At 55.0% G+C, this 20,966-nt stretch overlaps 1 protein-coding gene across 1 annotated transcript in view; it reads left to right on the forward strand.

Moving 5' to 3' along the window:
- Positions 1-20,966, forward strand: part of LOC122564589 (neutrophil cytosol factor 2-like) — a 120,081-nt gene that overhangs the window by 25,617 nt on the left and 73,498 nt on the right. The window contains exons 3-4 of the mRNA XM_087998612.1: positions 9,656-9,738; positions 16,742-16,850. Of these exons, the coding sequence (XP_087854738.1) occupies positions 9,656-9,738; positions 16,742-16,850 (192 nt within the window). The remainder of the gene's footprint in view (positions 1-9,655; positions 9,739-16,741; positions 16,851-20,966) is intronic.

Genomic DNA, 20,966 nt, shown 5'->3' on the forward strand with positions numbered 1-20,966 from the left:
GAAAGAGGGGGGAGGAAAGAGGGGGAAAGGGGGGAGGAAAGAGGGGGGAAAGGGGGGGGGAGGAAAGAGGGGGGAAAGGGGGGGGGAGGAAAGACGGGGGAAAGGGGGGGGGAGGAAAGACGGGGGGAAAGGGGGGGGGAGGAAAGAGGGGGGAGAAGGGGGGGGAGGAAAGAGGGAGGAAGGGGGGGGGAGGAAAGGGGGGGGAAAGAAAGAAGGGGGAAGGGGGGAGGAAAGAGGGGGGGAGAGGGGGTAAGGGGGGGAGGAAAGAGGGGGGGAAAGGGGGGAAAGGAAAGAGGGGGGAAAGGGGGGGAGGAAAGAGGGGGGAAAGGGGGGGAGGAAAGAGGGGGGAAAGGGTGGTAAAGGGGGGAGAGGAAAGAGGGGGGAAGGGGGGGGGGAGGAAAGAGGGGGGAAGGGGGGGGAGGAAAGAGGGGGGAAAGGGGGGGGAGGAAAGAGGGGGGAAGAAAGAAGGGGGAAAGGGGGGGAGGAAAGAGGGGGGAGAGGGGGTAAGGGGGGGAGGAAAGAGGGGGGAAAGGGGGGGAGGAAAGAGGGGGGAAAGGAAAGAGGGGGGAAAGGGGGGGGAGGAAAGAGGGGGGAAAGGGGGGGAGGAAAGAGGGGGAAAGGGGGGAGGAGGAAAGAGGGGGGAGGGGGGAGGAAAGAGGGGGGAAGGGGGGGGGAGGAAAGAGGGGGGAAAGGGGGGAAGGAAGAGTGGAGGGGGGGGGAAGGAAAGAGGGGAAGGGGGAAGGAAAGGGGGGGAGGGGGGGAAGGAAAGAGGGGGGGAAGGGAGGGAAGGAAAGGGGGGGTGGGGAAGGGGAGGAAAGGGGGGGAGGGGGGGAAGGAAAGGTGGGGAGGGGGGGAAGGAAAGGGGGGAAGGAAGAAGGGGGGAAGGAAAGGGGGGGAAGGAAGAAGGGGGGAAGGAAAGAGGGGGGGAAGCGGGGGAAGGAGAGGGGGGGGGAAGGAGGGGAAGGAAAAGGGGGGGGGGGAGGGGGGGGAAGGAAAGGTGGGGGGGGAAGGGAAGGAAAGAGGGGGGGAAGAGGGGGTAAGGGGGGAAGGAAAGAGGGGGGTAAGAAGGAAAGAGGATGGGGGAAGGGGGGGAGAAGGAAAGAGGATGGGGGAAGGGGGGAAGAAAGGAGGGGGGAGAAGGGGGAAGGAAAGAGGTGGGGGAAGGGGGGGAAGGAAGAGGTGGGGGAAGGGGGGGAAGGAAAGAGGTGGGGGAAGGGGGGGATGGAAAGAGGTGGGGGAAGGGGGGGAAGGAAAGAGGGGGGGAAGGGGGGGAAGGAAGAGGTGGGGGAAGGGGGGAAGGAAAGAGGTGGGGGAAGGGGGGGATGGAAAGAGGTGGGGGGAAGGGGGGGAGGGAAGAGGGGGAGAAGGGGGGGAAGGAAAGGGGGGGAAGGAGGGGGAAGGAGGGGGGGAGGAAAGGGGGGAAGAAGGAAAGAGCGGGGGGAAGGGGGAAGGAAAGGGGGGGGAGGAAAGGGGGGGAAGAAGGAAGGGGGGAAGGGGGGAAGAAGGAAAGGGGGGGAAGGGGGGGAAGAAGGAAAGGGGGGGAAGGGGGGGAAGAAGGAAAGAGGGGGGGAAGGGGGGAAGGAAAGAGGGGGGAAGGGGGGAAGAAAGGAGGGGGGGAAGGAAAGAGGGGGGGAAGGGGGGAATGAAAGAGGGGGGGAAGGGGGGGAAGGAAAGATGGGGTGGAAGGGGGGGGAAGGAAAGATGGGGGGGAAGGGGGGGAAGGAAAGAGGGCGAAGGGGGGGAAGGAAAGAGGGGAAGGGGGGAAGGAAAGAGGGGGAAGGGAGGGAAGGAACAGGGGGGAGGGGAAGGGGAGGAAAGGGGGGGAGGAAAGGGGGGGAGGGGGAAGGAAAGGGGGGAAGGAAGAAGGAGGGAAGGAAAGAGGGGGGGAAGGAAAGAGGGGAGGGGGGGAAGGAAAGGGGGGCGAGGGGGGGGGAAGGGGTGGAAGGAAAGAGGAGGGGAAGGGGGGGAAGGAAAGAGGGGTAGGGGGGAAGGAAAGAGGGGAGGGGGGGAAGGAAAGAGTGGGGGGAAGGAAGGAAAGAGTGGGGGGAAGGAAAGGCGGGGGGGGAGGGGGAGAAGGAGGAGGGGGGAAGGAAGGAGGGGGAGGAAGGAGGGGGGAGGAGGGGGGGAAGGGAGGAGGGGGGAAGGAAAGGAGGGGGGAGGAGGGGGGGGGAAGGAAAGGAGGGGGGAGGAGGGGGGGGAAGGGAGGAGGGGGGAGGAAGGAGGGGGGAGGAGGGGGGGAAGGAAGGAGGGGGGAGGAGGGGGGGAAGGAAGGAGGGGGGGAGGAGGGGGGGGGGGAAGGAGGGGGGGAGGAGGGGGGGGAAGGAAGGGGGGAAGGAAGGAGGGGGGAAGGAAGGAGGGGGGAGGAGGGGGGAAGGAAGGAGGGGGGAAGGAAGGCGGGTGGAGGAGGGGGGGAGGAAGGAGGGGGGAAGGAAGGAGGGGGGGAAGGAAGGAGGGTGGAGGAGGGGGGGAAGGAAGGAGGGGGGAAGGAAGGGAGGAGGGAAGGAAGGAGGGTGGAGGAGGGGGGGAAGGAAGGAGGGGGGAAGGAAGGAGGGGGGGAAGGAAGGGGGGAAGGAAAGAGGGGGGAAGGAAGGAGGGTGGAGGAGGGGGGGAAGGAAGGAGGGGGGAAGGAGGAGGGGGGAAGGAAGGAGGGTGGAGGAGGGGGGGAAGGAGGAGGGGGGAAGGAAGGAGGGGGGGAAGGAAGGAGGGTGGAAGAGGGGGGGAAGGAAGGAGGGGTGGTGGAGGGGGGGAAGGAAGGAGGGGGGGAAGGAAGGGAGGGGTGGAAGGAGGGGGGAAGGAAGGAGGGGGGGAAGGGGGGGATGGAGGAGGGGGGGGAAGGGGGGGAAGGAAGGAGGGGGGAGGAAGGAGGGTGGAGAGGAAGGAGGGAAGGAGGAGGGGGGTAAGGAAGGAGGGTGGAGGAGGGGGGTAAGGAAGGAGGGTGGAGGAGGGGGGGAAGGAAGGGTGGGGGAAGGGGGTAAGGAAGGAGGGGGTGAAGGCAGGAGGGGGGAAGGAAGGAGGGGGGGAAGGGAGGAAGGAGGGGGGATGAGGGGGGGGAAGGAAGGAGGGTTGGTGAGGGGGGGAAGGAGGGGGTTGAAGGAGGAGGGGGGAAGGAAGGAGGGGGGAATGGAGGAAGGAGGGGGGGAGGAGGTGGGGGAAGGAAGGAGGATGGAGAGGGGGGGAAGGAAGGGGGGGGAAGGAGGGGGGGGGAGGAAGGAGGGGGTGAAGGCAGGAGGGGGGAGGAAGGAGGGGGGGAATGGAGGAAGGAGGGGGGAGGAGGGGGGGAAGGAAGGAGGATGGAGAGGGGGGAAGGAAGGGGGGGAAGGAGGGGGGGAAGGAAGGAGGGGGTGAAGGCAGGAGGGGGTGAAGGCAGGAGGGGGGAAGGAAGGAGGGGGGGAATGGAGGAAGGAGGGGGGAGGAGGGGGGGAAGGAAGGAGGGTGGAGAGGGGGGGAAGGAAGGGGGGAAGGAAGGAGGGGGGAGGAGGGGAGGAAGGAAGGAGGGGGGAGGAGGGGGGGAAGGAAGGAGGGGGGACGAGGGGGGGGAAGGAAGGAGGGGGGACGAGGGGGGGGAAGGAAGGAGGGGGGAAGGAAGAGGGGGGAAGGGGGGAAGGTAGGAGGGGGGGAAGGGAGGGGGGAAGGGGGGAAGGAAGGAGGGGGGAAGGAAGGAGGGGGAGGAGGGGGGAAGGGGGAAGGGGGGAAGGAAGGAGGGGGGGAGAAGGAAGGAGGGGGGAAGGGGGGAAGGAAGGAGGGGTGGAAGGAGGATGGGGGAAGGAAGGAGGGGGAAAGGGGGGGAAGGATGGGGGGGGGAGAAGGGGGGAAGGAAGGAGGGGGTGAGAAGGAAGGAGGGGGGGAAGTGGGGGAAGGAAGGAGGGGGGGGAAGGAAGGAGGGGGGGGGAAGGGGTGGGAGGAAGGAGGGGGGGAAGGGGTGGAAGGAAGGGGGGGAAGGGGGGGGAAGGAAGGAGGGGAAGGAGAGGGGGGAAGGGAAGGTGGGGGGAGGAGGGGGGAAGGGAAGGTGGGGGGAGGTGGGGGGAAGGAAGGTGGGGGGAGTAGGGGTGGCAGGAGGTGGGGGGAGGAGGGGGAAGGAAGGAGGGCGGAGGAGGGGAAGGGAGGGGGGTGAAGGAAGGAGGGGGGGAAGGGGGGGAAGGAAGGGAGGGGGGGAAGGAGGGGAAGGAAGGAGGGGGGGGAAGGTGGGAAGGAAGGAGGGGGGGGAAGGGGAGGAAGGAGGGGGGAAGGGGAGGAAGGAGGGGGGGAAGGGGTGGAAGGAAGGGGGGGAGGATGGGGGGAGGAGAGAGGATGGGGGAGGGGTAGGATGGGGTGGGGGAGGAAGAGGCAGAGGATGGGGAGGGGGAGGAAGAGGGGGAGGAATGGGGAGGGGGGAGGAAGAGGGGGGAGGATGGGGAGGGGGAGGAAGAGGGGGAGGATGGGGAGGGGGAGGAAGAGGGGGAGGATGGGGAGGGGGAGGAAGAGGGGGAGGATGTGGTGGAGGAGGAAGGTGGGGGAGGAAGGTGGGGGGAGGGGAGGAAGGTGGGGGGAGGGGCGGAAGGTGGGGGTAGGGGGAGGATGGGGTGGGGAAGGAAGAGGGGGAGGATGGGCGAGGGTAGGATGGGGGAGGGGAGGAAGAGGTGAAGAATGGGGGGAGCTGAGGAAGTGGGGGAGGGGTGAAAGAGGGGGAGGATGGGGGGAGGGGCAGGATTGTGGGAGGGGAGGAAGTGGGGGAGGGGAGGAAGAGGGGGAGAATGCGGGGAGGGGGAGGATGGGGTGGGGGAGGAAGAGGGGGATGATGGGGCGGGGGAGGATGAGGGGGAGGATGAGGGCGGGGGACGAAGAGGGGGAGGATGAGGGCAGGGGAGGAAGAGGGGGAGGATGGGGGCGGGGGAGGAAGAGGGGGAGGATGGGGGCGGAAGAGGGGGAGGATGGGGGCGGGGGAGGAAGGGGGGATCATGGGGCGGGGGAGGAAGGGGGGGATCATGGGGGCGGGGGAGGAAGAGGGGGAGGATGGGGGCGGGGGAGGAAGAGGGGGAGGATGGGGGCGGGGGAGGAAGAGGGGGAGGATGGGGGCGGGGGAGGAAGAGGGGGAGAATGGGGGCGGGGGAGGAAGAGGGGGAGGATGGGGGCGGGGGAGGATGGGGGCGGGGGAGGAAGAGGGGGAGGATGGGGGCGGGGGAGGAAGAGAGGGAGGATCGGGGCGGGGGAGTAAGAGGGGGAGGATGGGGTCGGGGGAGGAAGAGGGGGAGGATGGGGGCGGGGGAGGATGGGGGCAGGGGAGGAAGATGGGGGCAGGGGAGGAAGGTGGGGGGAGGGGGAGGGTGGGGTGAGGGGGAGGATGGGGGGGAGGAAGAGGGGGAGGATGGGGGAGGGGAGGAAGAGGGGAAGAATGGGGGGAGGGGAGGAAGAGGGGAAGAATGGGGGGAGGTGAGTAAGTGGGGGAGGGGTGGAAGAGGGGCAGAATGGGGGGGAGGGGCAGGATGGGGGGGAGGGGCAGGATTGTGGAAGGTGAGGAAGTGAGGGAGGTGAGGAAGTGGGGGAGGGGAGGAAGAGCGGGAGGATGGGGGGAGGGGCAGGATTGGGGGAGGGGAGGAAGAGGGGGAGAATGGGGGGAGGGGGAGGATGGGGTGGGGGAGGAAGAGGGGGATGATGGGGCGGGGGAGGAAGAGGGGGAAAATGAGGGCGGGGGAGGATGAGGGCGGGGGAGGAAGAGGGGGAGGATGGGGGCGGGGGAGGAAGAGGGGGAGGATGGGGGCGGGGGAGGAAGAGGGGTAGGATGGGGGCGGGGGAGGAAGAGGGGGAGGATGAGGGCGGGGGAGGAAGAGGGGGAGGATGGGGAAGGGGAGGAAGAGAGGGAGGATGGGGAGGGGGAGGAAGAGAGGGAGGATGGGGAGGGGGAGGAAGAGGGGGAGGATGGGGAAGGGGAGGAAGAGGGGGAGGATGGGGAAGGGGAGGAAGAGGGGGAGGATGGGGAAGGGGAGAAAGAGGGGGAGGATGGGGAAGGGGAGAAAGAGGGGGAGGATGGGGAAGGGGAGGAAGAGGGGGAGGATGGGGAAGGGGAGGAAGAGGGGGAGGAAGGGGAGTGGGAGGAAGAGGGGAGGATGGGGAAGGGGAGGAAGAGGGGGAGGAGGGGGAGGAAGGGGAGGGGGAGGAAGAGGGGGAGGATGGGGAGGGGGAGGAAGAGGGGAGGATGGGGTGGAAGATGGGGGGAGGGGAGGAGGATGGGGGGAGGAAGAGGGGGTGGATGGGGTGGGGGAGGAAGAGGGGGAGGATGGGGGAGGGGAGGATGGGTGAGGGGAGGAAGAGGGGAAGGTTGGGGGGATGGGAGGAAGTGGGGGAGGGGAGGAATAGGGGAAGGATGGGGGGATGGGAGGAAGTGGGGGAGGGGAGGAAGAGGGGGAGGAATGGGGGGGAGCGGCAGGATGGGGGGGAGGGGCAGGAAGTGCGGGAGGGGAGGAAGTGGGGGAGGGGAGGAAGAGGGGAGGATGGGAGGAGGGGGAGTATGGGGGGGAGGAAAAGGGGGAGGATGGGGTGGGGGAGGATGGGGGAAGGGGAGGAAGTGGGGGAGGGGAGGAAGAGGGGGAGGATTGAAGGTGAGGGGGAGGATGGGGAGAGGGGGAGGATGGGGGGGAGGAAGAGGGGGAGGATGGGGGGGAGGGGGAGAAAGGGGGAGGGAGAGGAAGTGGGGGAGGGCGAGGATTGTGGGGAGGAAGTGGGGGAGGGGAGGATGGGGGGAGGGGGAGGATGGGGGGAGGGGGAGGATGAGGGGAGGGGGCGGATGGGGGAGGAAGGGGGAGGAGGAGGGGGAGGATGGGGGTGGAAGGGGGAGGGGGAGGATGGTGGGGAGGAAGAGGGGGAGGATGGTGGGGAGGAAGAGGGGTAGAATGGGGTGGGAGGAAGAGGGGGAGGATGGGGGTGGGAGGAAGAAGGGGAGGATGGGTTGGGAGGAAGAGGGGGAGGATAGGGGTGGGAGGAAGAGGGGGAGGATGGGGGGGAGGATGTGGGGGAGGATGGGGGAGGGGAGGAAGAGGGGGAGGATGGGGGAGGGGAGGCAGAGGGGGAGGATGGGGGAGGGGAGGCAGAGGGGGAGGATGGGGGAGGGGAGGCAGAGGGGGAGGATGGGGGAGGGGAGGCAGAGGGGGAGGATGGGGGAGGGGAGGCAGAGGGGGAGGATGGGGGAGGGGAGGCAGAGGGGGAGGATGGGGGAGGGGAGGCAGAGGGGGAGGATGGGGGAGGGGAGGCAGAGGGGGAGGATGGGGGAGGGGAGGCAGAGGGGGAGGATGGGGGAGGGGAGGAAGAGGGGGAGGATGGGGGAGGGGAGGAAGAGGGGGAGGATGGGGGAGGGGAGGAAGAGGGGGAGGATGGGGGAGGGGAGGTTGGGGGAGGGGAGGATGGGGGAGGGGAGGATGAGGGAGGGGAGGATGGGGGAGGGGAGGATGGGGGAGGGGAGGATGGGGGAGGGGAGGAAGGGGGGGGAGGAAGAGGGGGAGGATGGGGGAGGGGAGGAAGAGGGGGAGGATGGGGAGGGGAGGATTGGGGGGGGGAGGGGGGGAGGGGAGGAAGAGAGGATGGGGGAGGGGGGGAGGGGAGGAAGAGAGGATGGGGGAGGGGGGGAGGGGAGGAAGAGGGGGAGGATGGGTGAGGAAGGGGGGAGAATGGGGGAGGGGGAGGAAGAGGGGGATGGGGAGGAAGAGGGGGGATGGGGGAGGAAGAGGGGGAGATGGGTGAGGAAGGGGGGAGGATGGGGGAGGGGGAGGAAGAGGGGGGATGGGGGAGGAAGAGGGGGAGATGGGGGGAGAGGATGGTGGGGAGGGGGGAGAGGATGAGGGGGGGGGATGGGAGGGAGGATGACGGGGGGAGAGGATGGGGGAGGGGGGAGAGGATGGGGGAGGGTGGGAGAGGATGAGGGGGGTGAGGATGGGGGAGAGGATGAGGGGGGTGAGGATGGGGGAGAGGATGATGGGGGACGGGGGAGAGGATGATGGGGGACGGGGGAGAGGATGATGGGGGACGGGGGAGAGGATGATGGGGGACGGGGGAGAGGATGATGGGGGAGGGGGGAGAGGATGAGGGGGTAGGGGGTAGAGGATGAGGGGGGAGGGGGGGAGAGGATGAGGGGGGAGAAGGATGAGGGGGGATCGGGGGAGAGGATGAGGGGGGAGTGGATGGAGGAGGGGGGAGAATGGGGGAGGGGGAGGGGATGGAGGATGGGGGAGGGGATGGAGGATGGGGGAGGGGATGGAGGATGGGGGAGGGGTTGGAGGATGGGGGAGGGGGGAGAGGATGGGGGATGGGGGGAGGGTGAGGGGGAGATTGGGGGCTAGGTGGGAGGGAGGAGTGGATGAGGGGGGAGGGAGAGGATGAGGGGAAAGGAAGAGGGGAAGGGGGAGAAGATGAGGTAGGATGGGGAGAGAGTGAGAGCAGTGGGAGAGCAAGGGGGATAATGTGACGGGGTGGCGGGAAAAGGCGATGAGCGTGAGGGTGAGGTGGGGGAAGTGAGGTGGGGGAGGGAGGGGAAGTGGGAGGAGAGTGAAGGGAAGAGGTTGATGGGAGTGAGAGAGAGAGAGAGAGGAAGATTAGGGGGTGAGAGACCGTATGAGGGGAAGAGGTGGGGGATGGAGAGAGAAGGGAAGGGGTGGGGGTGATAGAGGGAGAGGAGGGGTTGAAGAGCTGCCGGTAGGAGAGAGAGAGGAAAGGAGGTGGCAGGTAAGAGAGGATGGAGAGGAGGCGGAGAAAAGAAAGGAAGAGGGATACAAATGGATGTGGAGAGGATTGGTGGGTGCATGAAGGATAGAGCAAAAGGCAGAGAAGGGGGTGAGAGGATGGGAATGAGGGTAGGGGTGAAATAAATAGGGATATGAGACAGAGATGGCGGAAGAGATGTGGGGGAGAGAGAGAGAGACAGAGAGGGGATAAGGTGAGGTGTTTGAGAGAGCGAGAGAGAGGGGGAAGAGGTGGGTTGGGGTGAGACAGAGGTGGGTGAAGAGGTTGGGGATGTTGAAAGGGATAGAGATGGGGTATTGGTGAGAGTGAAGGCAGAGATGGAGTGTGAGGTGAGGTGAAGAGATGGGGTGGGGCTGGGTGAATGAAGTGGAGTGGGGGCGAGGGAGAGGAAAGTAGTGTGGATAGTGCAGGATGGAAGAGTTGGTGGGAGAGTGGAGAAACTGGGTGGAAGAGTAGAGGGACGATGATGGAAAGAACTGACAGGTCAGGGATGGAGGGAGAAAGCAGAGAGTGGGCTGGATAGAGGGAGAGGCAGAAAGGAGAGAAGACAGAGGGAGTGAGGGAAGGGAGAGGGGAGGTCGTGAGGTGGGGGAAAATGGGAGTGGGAGGAAGTGAGAGGGGGAGTGGTGGGGAGAGTGAGGGGAGGGAGTTGGGGTTGGGACAAAGGGAGGGTTTAGACAAGGAGAGTTGGATGAGGAAAGGGAAATGTTAGGTAGAGGTGTGGAGGGAGAAAGAACAGTGGGCAGGAAGAGGTAGGGGACAGGATGGTTGGTGGAAAAAAAAGAGGGGCAGTGTGTGTGGAGGCAGAGGATAGGGAAAGGTAGAACTAATGGGGAGAGACAGAAGAGGGAAGAAGGAAGAGGAGCAAGAGGGGAGCCAGTAAGGAGGAAAAGGGAGCAATGTGGTTCATTATGATTAAAATTCATAGTTCATTTTAATGATTATTTTGTAGGCTTTTGACAAGACTATTGCAAAAGATGACCGTTTGGCGATATGTTTCTTCCAGAGAGGTGCAGTTCATCTCCGATTAGAGATGTAAGGGATCCTGCGTTTTATTTTTCCTGGGTAGTGGGTCTGTGGTGGGTAGGACAGCTGTCAGTTTTACTTTCAGCTTAAAGCAGGAAACGTGACTTTGTCCCCTTTGTCCCTGTCCTGGGAGCTTTTGATGGGGACAGTGTAGAGAGAGTTTTATTTTCAGTTTAAAAGAGTAGAGAGAACTTTATAGATCATAGAATCCCTACAGTGTGGAAACAGGCCATTTTGCCCAACAAATCCACACTGACCCTCTGAACAGTAACCCACCCATTCCCATTCGTTTATATCTGATTAATGCACCTAACATATACATCCCTGAACATTATAAGCAACTTAGCATGGCCAATCCACCTAACCTGCACATCTTTGGATTCTGGGAGGAAACCAGAGCACCTGGAGGAAACCCACGCAGACATGGAGAGAATGTGCAAACCTCACACAGACAGTCACCTGAGGCTGGAATCGAACCCAGGTCCCAGGCACTGTGAGGCAGCAGTGCTAACTACTGAGCCACCGTGCTGCTCTTTACTCTGTATCTGTCCAGATACTGCACCCGTCATGGGAGCATTTGATGGGGAGAGTATAGAGGGAACTTTATCCTGTGTTTGAGAATCAAGGGCGCTTTAGTTTTTGGTTGATAGAGTAGAGGTACTGTTACTCTTACTCTACCTCTAACCAGCTGTACCTGGACTGGAAGTGTGTGAATATTATAGAAGGAACTTCAGAGAAGGGGTTACTTTATTCTTTATCTAACCCTCTAACCTGCCGCAGGACTGTTTGAAGGAGATGGTGTTGAGCAAGCTTTACTTTCAGTTTTATGGTATTGGGTGAGGTTTATTCTGTTTCTAACTCTGTGCTGTACCTGTCACAGAATCCTAAGTATGAGGCAGCTGTGCTAACAGCTGCGCCACCATGCCAGCCCAATCCTCCTCGTTCCTTCCCAGACATTTATGCTGATCACCTCCACCTTCAAAAGGAATCTTCCCCCTAATTCAGATGGTGACCCAGTGCCTGGAGTGGAGTCAGATTCTGACCAACTGCCACCCAATGCCCCTGGCATTTTAATTGAAACTGCAAGGGTCACTGCAGAAAATCCTCTTGCTGTAGTCCCTTGGGATGGTTTGAGGCTTACTCCTCTTCCTTCCCTCCCTCTTCTATGTCTCTTCATCAGCTCTACATTTCCCTATCTTCTGCCTCCACACAATCTGCCCCTCTTTCTCTTTCCACCATCCCTCCTGGCCCCTACACTGCTCTCTCACCTTTCTAACCAGCCCACCACACTTTTTGTGTGGGAGAGGGGTCAGAGGCGATGATCCAAAAGATCATTAATCATGAGCACCGCAGACTTAGATGAGGTGGTGGGAGATGTGGTGCTTACGGATGAGGTCACCCTTATCCCCACAGACAAATTCTAGGAGACGCCGGGTCTCGGAGGCAAAGTTTGGTTGGTGTAGGACCCAACAGGTGTGAAAGTGGTAATGATTGCACATTACTGTTGCCATGAAGGCCACTGTAGCCAGCTTCAATGTCAATGGCAGCAGAGGAGCATAGCGCAGATTTTGTATCCTCTAGTTCTTTGAGGAATAGGAGTCCGTGGTCAGCCTCCTGAAAGAAACTTAGCCCATTCCAGGAGACGAAGTCAGGTGGCTCCTGGAGTAGCTGGGAGGAGTCTACATTAATCACCTGGTCTCCAGTCCTGGTGGGATGGCTGTCTTGTTGGCCCCATCTTTTCATCCAGAGATCTTGAGGATCAAGGAGAATGTGCTAGGCCATTTGCTCCAATTCACAGTTCGGTTTGGGGACATGCTGATTCACTTCATGAATGTTTACCCGTCTCAGCTGGGATCTGAGCTGACAAGCTTCTTCAACAAAGTGTCTGTTCCCCGCAGCTCCATTGATGAGGGTGGAATCATTCTCCTCTGGAGAGATTTAATTATATCCTGAAAAGGAGGGACTGTAAAGGTGCCCAGATGAGCTCAGCGCCACTGGGGATGTTGAGGGGCTTGGTTAAGTCCTTTCACTTGATAGATGGAGATTCATCCGGATATCTATCACCTTGTGAAGCCTGATGGCTGAATGTGCAGAATTGACTGCACTTACATTTTGAGGTTGTATGTCTCCTGCTTTTCAATGGTCTCCATGCAGCAGACCACACCAACCCTCCAAAGAGTAACCCACCCAGACCCATTCCCCATACCCTATTACTCTACATTTACCCCTAAACCAGTGCACCTAACATACACATACCCTGCACATCATTTGGATGGTGGTGGTGAAGTAAACAACTCACTGGAGGAGGAGGAGGCTCCACAAATATCTCCATTCTCAACAATGGAAGAGCCCAGCACATCAGGGCAAAAGGTAAGGCTGAAGCTTTTGCAGCAATCTTCAGGTGAAAGTGGTGAGTGTTTGATCCATCTCAGCCTCCTCCAGTGGTCCCTAGTGTTACAGATACCATTCTTCAGTCAATTCAATTCACTCTACATGCTGTGTAGAAATGGTTGGAGACACTGGGTACTGCCTTAGGTTACAGCACTGACAGAACTTTCTGCTCCCCTAGCCAGGCTGTTCCAGTACAGTTACAATACTGGCATCTACCTGACAATGTGGAAAATTGCCCAAGTATGTCATGTATATGAAAAGTATGACAAAATCCAAACCAGTCAATTACTTCCCCATCAGCCTACTCTCGATCATCAGTAAAGTGATGGAAGATGTCATCAACAGTGCGATCAAGTAACAACTTCTCAGCAACAACCTGCTCACTGATGCTCAGTTTAGGTTCCACCAGGGCCACTCAGCTCCTGACCTCATTACAGCCTTAGTTCAAACATGGACAAAAGAGCTGAATTCCAGAGGGGAGAGGAGAGGGACAGCCCTTGACTGAGAGGAACAACCCTTGACATCAAGGCTGCATTTGACCGAGTGTGTCATCAAGAAGCTCTAGCAAAACTGTAATCAGTGGGAATTCAGGGACAAACTGTCTGGTGGTTAGAGTCATACCTGACACATTGCAGATGGTTGTGGTTCCTGAAAGTTGGTCATCTCAACTCCAGGACATCTCTGCAGGGTACTGTCCTTGGCCCAACCATCTTCAGCTGCTTCATCAGTGACCCTCCCTCCATCCCTAAGATCTGAAATAGGGATAGTTGCTGATGATTGTGCAATATTCAGTGACTCCTCAGATACTGAAGCAGTCCACGTCCAGATCTTGTTGCATTTGTTCAATATCCAGGCTTGGGATGACAGGTGGCAATTGACATTCACGCCACACAAATGCCAGGGTAATGATCATCACCATTAAGGGACAATCTAGCCAGTGCTCCTTGAAATTCAGTGGTGTTACCGTAACTGGACACCACCTCCCTTCCAGGGTCCCCTGGTATTGTGAAGCAGAGGTGTTAACCACTGAGCCACCGTGCTGCTTCAAATTGCCCTCCTAATTTCTTCTTTTATGCAATCCCCTATACACACTATATTTTGGAAAGGTCTCCTCTGTTTTTAATGAGCTGTACCTGACATATGCTTCCTTCTTTACCTTTTTAAAACACTCTATCCCTTAGCATCCAGGATTCCCTAGATTACTGCCCTTGCCCTTCGCTCCTAGAGGAACAAGCTGGCTCTGAATTCTCACACATTACTTTTAAAAGGCTCCCTCTTTCCAAATGTAGACTTAACTACAAGTAACTGCTCCGTCTGTTTGTCATGATATTGATATTAGTCTTCCCCCAGTTAGACACTTCACGTCTGCACTATCCTTATCCATTACTGAGTTGTGGTCACAGTCTCAAAATGCTTGCCTACTGAAACTTAAACCACTTGGCTTCATTCTCTGGGATTCGATATTGCAATACCCCAATTCTAGTAGGACAATCTGTGTATTGGCACAAGAAGTTCTCTTGGATGCACTTATTAAAAAAAATCCACCCCATGTAATCCTTTCACACTGTGGTGATCCCAATTAATGTTAACAGAGTTAAAATCTCCTGCAGCTATTAACCTGTTTCTCTCACTTCTTTCTGTGATTTGCATGAATATCTGCTCCACAATGTCCCTCTGATTGTTGAGAAGCCACTAATATAATCCCAGCAAAGTAGTCATCCTTTTTTTAAAATGTAAGCTCGACTGAGATTACTTCTTTTGAAGAGCATTTGTGGCACTTGGTCCATATCCTTCTAAACCCATCATATTCATATACCCATCTAGATGCCTTTTAAATGTTGTAATTTTACCTGCATCCACCACTTCCTCTGCCATCTTGTTCCATCAACACACCCCTCTCAGCATGAAAACGTTACCCATCAGGTCACCTTAAATCTATGCCTTCTAGTTTTGGGCTCCACAATTCTAGGAGAAAGACCTTGGCTATCCACCCTATACATGCTCCTCATGATCTTATAAACTTCTATAATCTTAGCCTCTGACATTCCAGGGGAAAAGAGCCCCAGCCTGTTCAGTTTCTCCTTCCTTCCTCCATGTCTGTGTTTGCAACAGTATCTTATTCCCATATCATTCAGGAGCTGATGTGTCTCTGCACCCAGGAAGCGACTTTCATCCCCTGCAATGATACCTTTATGTTGCGCCTTCTCCAAGGTGGTGCGCCCTGATGACATATTTCTTCCTTATGGTGCATGGCATCAATTGTGAAACACAGTTCCTGTTTGTGGAGTGGTCCTGCCCTTGGGTCTTCTTCGAGGAATTGCTTGACTTTTACTTGGACCTGATCAAAATCTGGGATATGGTCTGCTCACACCATTGTCTCTGCAAGAGTGGCACCTTTCAAAAGGGAGCTGCGGTTTCTGCTGGCTGGCAGATCACAGGGCTTGGGGCAACAGGCTGACCAAGGTCAGGGATTGTCGGAAGGTGGAGGTGTGAGCTGGATGATGCCAGTGCAGCTGGCTGAGAAGATGTGAATCCACATCTGGTTCACAACCAAGCTATGCAGAGCCTGTAGGACAAGGTACTCCGCCCTAACGCCTCCTGTGAAATCAAGTTGGGTGAGCTATGCAGTGGACTTCCAAACGAACTGGTTCCTGGTTGTCTGGAACTTGACACTGGCCCCGCCCAACAGACCCTCCTCCATGATACGGTGCCCCACAATCTGAGCCGTCTCAAAGAAATCCTCTCCGTAACCTTTTAGAACTGGACAGAGGTGAATCCTGTCTGGGTCACTCCCTACCGGAAGGCCTTTTACAAAAGGCTCCTTACCTTTTCCATCAAGGATCTGGGGTGGAGAGTGCAGCACCCAGGAGTCCTCTGCAGTTGTAGGTTAAGTTCATTGCGTGCTAGGCCATGCGTAGCTTTTGTGGTTGGTGGAAATGGTTTTTCATGTTTACACAGTTTAAAAGAGTAGAGGTAGCTTTACACTATATCTAGTCCTGTCCTGGGATTTTTTGATGGGAGACAGTGTCAAGGATGCTTAACTTTCAGTTTGCTTTCAGTTTTTTTTATTCATTTGTGGGACTTGGGTGTCACTGGCTGGCCCTTGAGAAGGTGGTGGTGAGCTGCCTTCTTGAATCGCTGCTGTCCACTTGCTGTGGGTTGACCCACAATGCTGCTAGGGAGGCAATTCCAGGATTTTGACCCAATGACTGTGAAAGAACGGCGGTACATTTCCAAGCCAGGATGGTTAGTGGCTTGGAGGGGAACTTGCAGTGGTGGTGTTCCCAAGTTTGGAAGGTGCAGTCTAAGGATCTTTGGTGAAATTCTGCATTGCATCTTGTAGATAGTACACATTACTGCTAGTGAGTGCCAGTGGTGGAGGGATTGAATATTTGTAGATGTAGTGCCAATCAAGCAGGAGCTACTTTGTTCTGGATGGTGTCAAGCTTCTTGAATGTTGTTGGAGCTGCACCCATCCAGGGCAAGTGGGGAGTATTCCATCACACACCTAACTTGTGCCTTGTAGATGGTGGATAGACTTTGGGGTGTCAGGAGTTGCTTGCTGCGGTTTTCCTAGTCTCTGACCTGCTCTTGTAGCCACTCTGTTTATGTGATGAGTCCAGTTGGGTTTCTGGTTAATAGTAACCCCAAGGTGGTGCGTTCTGATGGCACGTTACAGTGGTAGTAATATCATTGAATGTCAATGGATGGTGGTTAGAGTGTCTCTTGTTGGTGGTAGGGTGGAGGAATGTTTACTTTTATTTTAAAAGAGAGTCCTTCACTCGACACTTAATCCCATGATGTCCCTGTTTTTTGGAATGTTTGATGGAGGCAGTGTTTGGAGACACTTACTTTCTGCATCAATGAATAGAGAGAGCTCTACTTTAATCTGAAACAATAGAGAGAGTTTTATTCTGTATTTGACCCCTTGCGGTCCCTGTCCTATGAGTGTTTGTTGGGGATGGTGTCAAGGGAGTTTTACTTTCTTTTCAGGAGTTGAATGTCTGGGTGCGCTGGTCTGCTACAGAAAGCCTTTGGAGAGAGACTGTGATGTGTGTCTTCTAAACTTTGCCTGTTTATTTTCTAATTTATGGTCATACTGTGTATAGCTGTAGGTAACTTTTTTTTCTTAATTTCTCCATTCTGTAACTAAGAATTGTACCTAGGTACCTTTGTACCTAAAATGGTGCTGCAATTGGTGATCTAGTACGTGTGACAATAAAGCTAATTCAATTCAGTATAGCTGCCAAAATGTGAGAAGTGCTCAACATGCTACAGAGTGTCTGCTTCAACACACATGGATCGTTAAATATTTCAAACTGACTAGGTCTAAGTTGACATGAGTTTTGTTTTAGCTGGGTTTCTTGTGTGTAGAATTGAGTAGATTCAGTGTGGCTTTCAAGTCTGGTGCAGAGTTAGCAATGCATTACAATCATCACCAAACTGCAGATCCTGTAGGCCTCTGGAGATCAGTTCAATTTTGGAATGTTAATGTGGATTAACACATTCTGTACATTAATCTAGATTTCTATCCCCCTCTCTAGACTCGCTTCTGCTTCTTGTGTGTTAGTCTGGGATAATTCAATTCCATGTATGTAAAATATTCTCTTTATCATTATAGGTTTGATGAGGCACTGGGAGATTTTAAACATGCCCAAAATAATTTACGAGGTAATTCAGTGATTGACTACACACAGTTGGGACTGAAACACAGACTGTATGTCTGGGAGGTAAGAAAACTATAGTGCTTCTAGTATCACTTGCCATTTTCCCATCTTGCTTCGTTCAGGTGAAAATGAGGGAACAGTAAATTTGAATGATTACATCCTGTAACATTTTAAACAAAACAACTCCACTGTGAGATCCTGTCCCCAAGAGAGTTAATCAACATTACCATGGGCTTTGGTTCCTTCATTGTTCTGTTGAAAACTGCAATTTTCTTTTATGCTTTCACAGGATCTGGGTGTCAGTAGCTAGGCCAGCCCTGCCCATCCCTAACAGCTCTTTCCAAATGTCATAGAGATGTGCAGCACCGAAAAAGACCCTTTGGTCCAGCTGATGCTGCCCAGATATCCCAACCTAATCCAGTCCTATTTACCAGCACCCGGCCCATATCCCTCTAAACCCTTCCTGTTCATATACCCATCCAGCTGCCTTTATTGGTCAGAGTATTGAGTACAGGAGTTGGGAGGTCATGTTGCGGCTGTACAGGACATTGGTTAGGCCACTGTTGGAATATTGCATGTAATTCTGGTCTCCTTCATATTGGAAAGATGTTGTGAAACTTGAAAAGGTTCAGAAAAGATTTACAAGGATGTTGCCAGGGTTGGAGGATTTGAGCTATAGGGAGAGGCTGAACAGGCTGGATTGTTTTCGCTGGAGTGTCGGAGGCTGAGGGGTGACCTTATAGAGGTTTACAAAATTATGAGGAGCATGGATGGGATAAATAGACAAAGTCTTTTCCCTGGGGTCGGGGAGTCTAGAACTAGAGGGCATAGGATTAGGGTGAGAGGGAAAAGATATAAAAGAGATCTAAGGGGCAACCTTTTCACACAGAGGGTGGTACGTGTATGGAATGAGCTGCCAGAGGATGAGGTGGAGGCTGGTACAATTGCAACATTTAAGAGGCATTTGGATGGGTATATGAATAGGAAGGGTTTGGAGGGATATGGGCTGGGTGCTGGCAGGTGGGATTAGATTGGGTTGGGATATCTGGTCGGCATGGACAGGTTGGACCGAAGGGTCTGTTTCCATGCTGTACATCTCTATGACTCTATGACTAAATGTTGTAATTGTACCAGCCTCCACCATTTCCTCTGACAGCTCAGTCCATATACACGCTGCCCTCTGCGTGAAAAAGTTGCTCCTAAGGTCTCTTTGAAATTTTTCACCTCTCACCCTAAATTTATGCCCTCTTGTTCTGGGCTTCCCGACCCCAGGAAAAGACTTTGTCTACTTATCCTATCCATGCCCCATAAGGTCACCCCTAAGCCTCCGATATTCCAGGAAAAACAGCCCCAGCCTATTCAACCTCGCCTTCAACTGTGGCAACATCTTTGAACATTTTTTCTGAACCATTTCAAGTTTCACAATATGCTTCCAATAGGAAGGAGACCAGAATTGCATGCAATATTCCAAAAGTGGCCTAACCAATGTCCTATACAGCTGCAACATAACCTCTCAACTCCTATACTCAATGCTCTGACCAATAAAGAAACGCATACCAAACGCCTTCTTCACTATCCAGGATTGACTGGCACAAGGGGTCATAGTTTTAAGATATTAATAGGAAGGTATAGAGGAGACGCCAGAGGTAGGTTCTTTATGCAGAGTTGTGAATGCATGGAACACTTTGCTTCAACCACTACAACTGGCAGAGTCATTAGGGATATTTAAGTGCCTGCTGTATATGCACATAGACAGCAGTGAATTGAGGGGTGCGTAGGTAAGGTTATTTTATTTTACATTAGGATTAATCCTCGGCACAACATCATTGGCCGAAGGGCCTGTTCTGTGCTGTACTGTTCTATGTTCTATGACTGTGACTAGTGGTGTCCTGGGATCAGAGCTGGGACCTCTGCTGTTCATGGTCTACATAAATGATTTGGAGGAAAATGTAGCTGACCTAATTAGTAAATTTGTGGATGAGAAAAGATTGGTGGAGTTCACAGAGTCCTACAGCACAGAGACAGGCTCTTTGGCCCGAACTGGTCCATGCCGACCAAAATGTCCATTCATGCTAAAAATCTACAGATAGTATGGAGCATTGTCAGAGGATACACCAAGATATCAATCAGTTGGAGGCATGGGCAGAAAATTGGCAGATGGAGTTTAATCTGGATAACTGTGAAGTGATGTATTTTGGAAGGTCAAGTACAGTTAGAAATTATACAGTGAATGGCAAAAGCCTTAGGAGTATTGATATGCAGTGGGATCTGGGTGTGCAGGTCCACAAATCACTGAAGGTGGCAGCGCAGGTAGATATGGTAGTTTAAAGAAAAGCTTATGGCAAACATGCCGTCATTGGAAGGGGCTTTGAGTATAAGGATAGACACGTTAAGCTGCAGCTTCATAGAACTTTAGTTAGGCCACACTTGGAATATTGCCTACAGTTCTGATCGCCACACTATCAGAAGGATGTGGATGCTTTGGAGAGAGTACAGAAAAGGTTTACCAGGATGTTGGTATGGGTAATTGTAGCAATGAAGAAAGGTTGGCTAGACTGAGTTTGTTTTCACTGGAACGCGGGAGGTTACGGGGCGATCTAATAGTAGTTCATAAGATTGTGAATGACATGGATAGAGTGGAAACTATGATGCTTTTTTCCAAGGTGGAAGGGTCAATTACTCGGGGGCATAGGTTCAAGGTGTGAGGGGAGAAGTTTAAGAGAGATGTACGAGGCATGTTTTTAACACAGAGGGTGGTGATTGCCTGGAATGCATTGCCAGAGGAGGTGATGGAAGCATTCAAAAAACAGCTGGATGAATACATGAATAGGAAGGGAATAGAGGGATAGGGATCCTGTAAGTAACAAAGGTTTTAGTATTGTGGGGCCAAAACGTGGCAGTGCAGGCTTGGAGGGGCAAAGGGTGTGTTCCTGTGCTGCATTGTTCTTTCTTTGTTCTTTGAAGTGCCATATATTCAAGGATGTGTGCTTAGTGGCGGAAAGTGGAACTAGCATAGTGTGTATTTTTGGCATTACCAACTCAATGGGTAGAAGGGCCCGTTCCGTACTGCATGATTCTATGACTCTTGTATGAACGGTTGAATCAGTGGACTCCATCTGAACAGTCTTGCATTTTGAGTTTTAAACTTTCCAATGAGAAATATTTCTCAGAAACAGGAAATTCTAGAACTCTGTGTATGCAGTCTTTTACTCCAAATAAAAGCAACATTAATACAGGACAGTAACACTCAGTTTGTTTTTTTATATTCTCTCATGGCATATAGCCCTCACTGGCTGGTCAAAATTTGTGGCTGGTCCATAGTTGTCCTTGAGATGATGCTGGTGAGCTGTCTTCTTGAACTGTTGCTGTCATAGATCCACAATGCTGTTAAGAGGGCAGTTCCAGGATTGTAACCTAGCAATAGTTATATATCTCTAAGTGAGGATGGTGAGTGGTTTGGACGGGAGCTTGCAGTGATGGTGTTCCCATTGCATCTACTGCCCTTGTCCTTCTTGGGTGAAGTAGTTGTGGGTTTCAAAGATCCTTTCTAAGGATCTTTGGTGACTTTCTGCAATGTATCTTGTTGATAGTACAGCTGCTACTGAATGTCTAGGAGTGGGAGTGGATGCTTACAGATGTGATGCCAATCAAGTGAGCTGCTTTTTCCTGGAAAGTGTCAAGCTTATTGAGTATTGTTGGAACTGCACTCATCCAAACAAGTGGGGAGTATTCCATCACACTCCTGCCTTGTGCCTTGTAGATGGTAGACGGGCTTTGGGGAGTCAGGAGGTGAGTTACTTGCCAGTTTTCCTAGCCTCTGACCTGCTTTTGAAGCCACTGTATTTAAATGGCGAATCCAATGGTAGCCCCCAGAATGTTGATAGTGGGGGAATTCAGTGATGGTAACAGCATTAAATGTCAGAATGTGATGGTTAGGTTGTTATTGAAGATGTTAAAATGCCTGGCATTTGTGTGAATGTAGAACAGTACAGCGCAGGAACAGGCCATTTGGCCCACCATTTCTGTGCCAACCACTAAATTATTCTAAACCAAACCAATCTGTATCCCTGTTCTCTGCCTGTTATGTCTGTCTAAATGCCTCTTCAATTTTGCTATTGTATCTGCTTCTACCACCTCCCCAGTGGCACATTTTGGACACCTACTATCCTCTGTGTAAAA

The sequence above is a fragment of the Chiloscyllium plagiosum genome, unplaced genomic scaffold (genome assembly GCF_037043375.1).
Source record: "Chiloscyllium plagiosum isolate Xiang-an unplaced genomic scaffold, Cpla_swu_hap1 HiC_scaffold_21, whole genome shotgun sequence".
NCBI lineage: Eukaryota > Metazoa > Chordata > Chondrichthyes > Orectolobiformes > Hemiscylliidae > Chiloscyllium > Chiloscyllium plagiosum.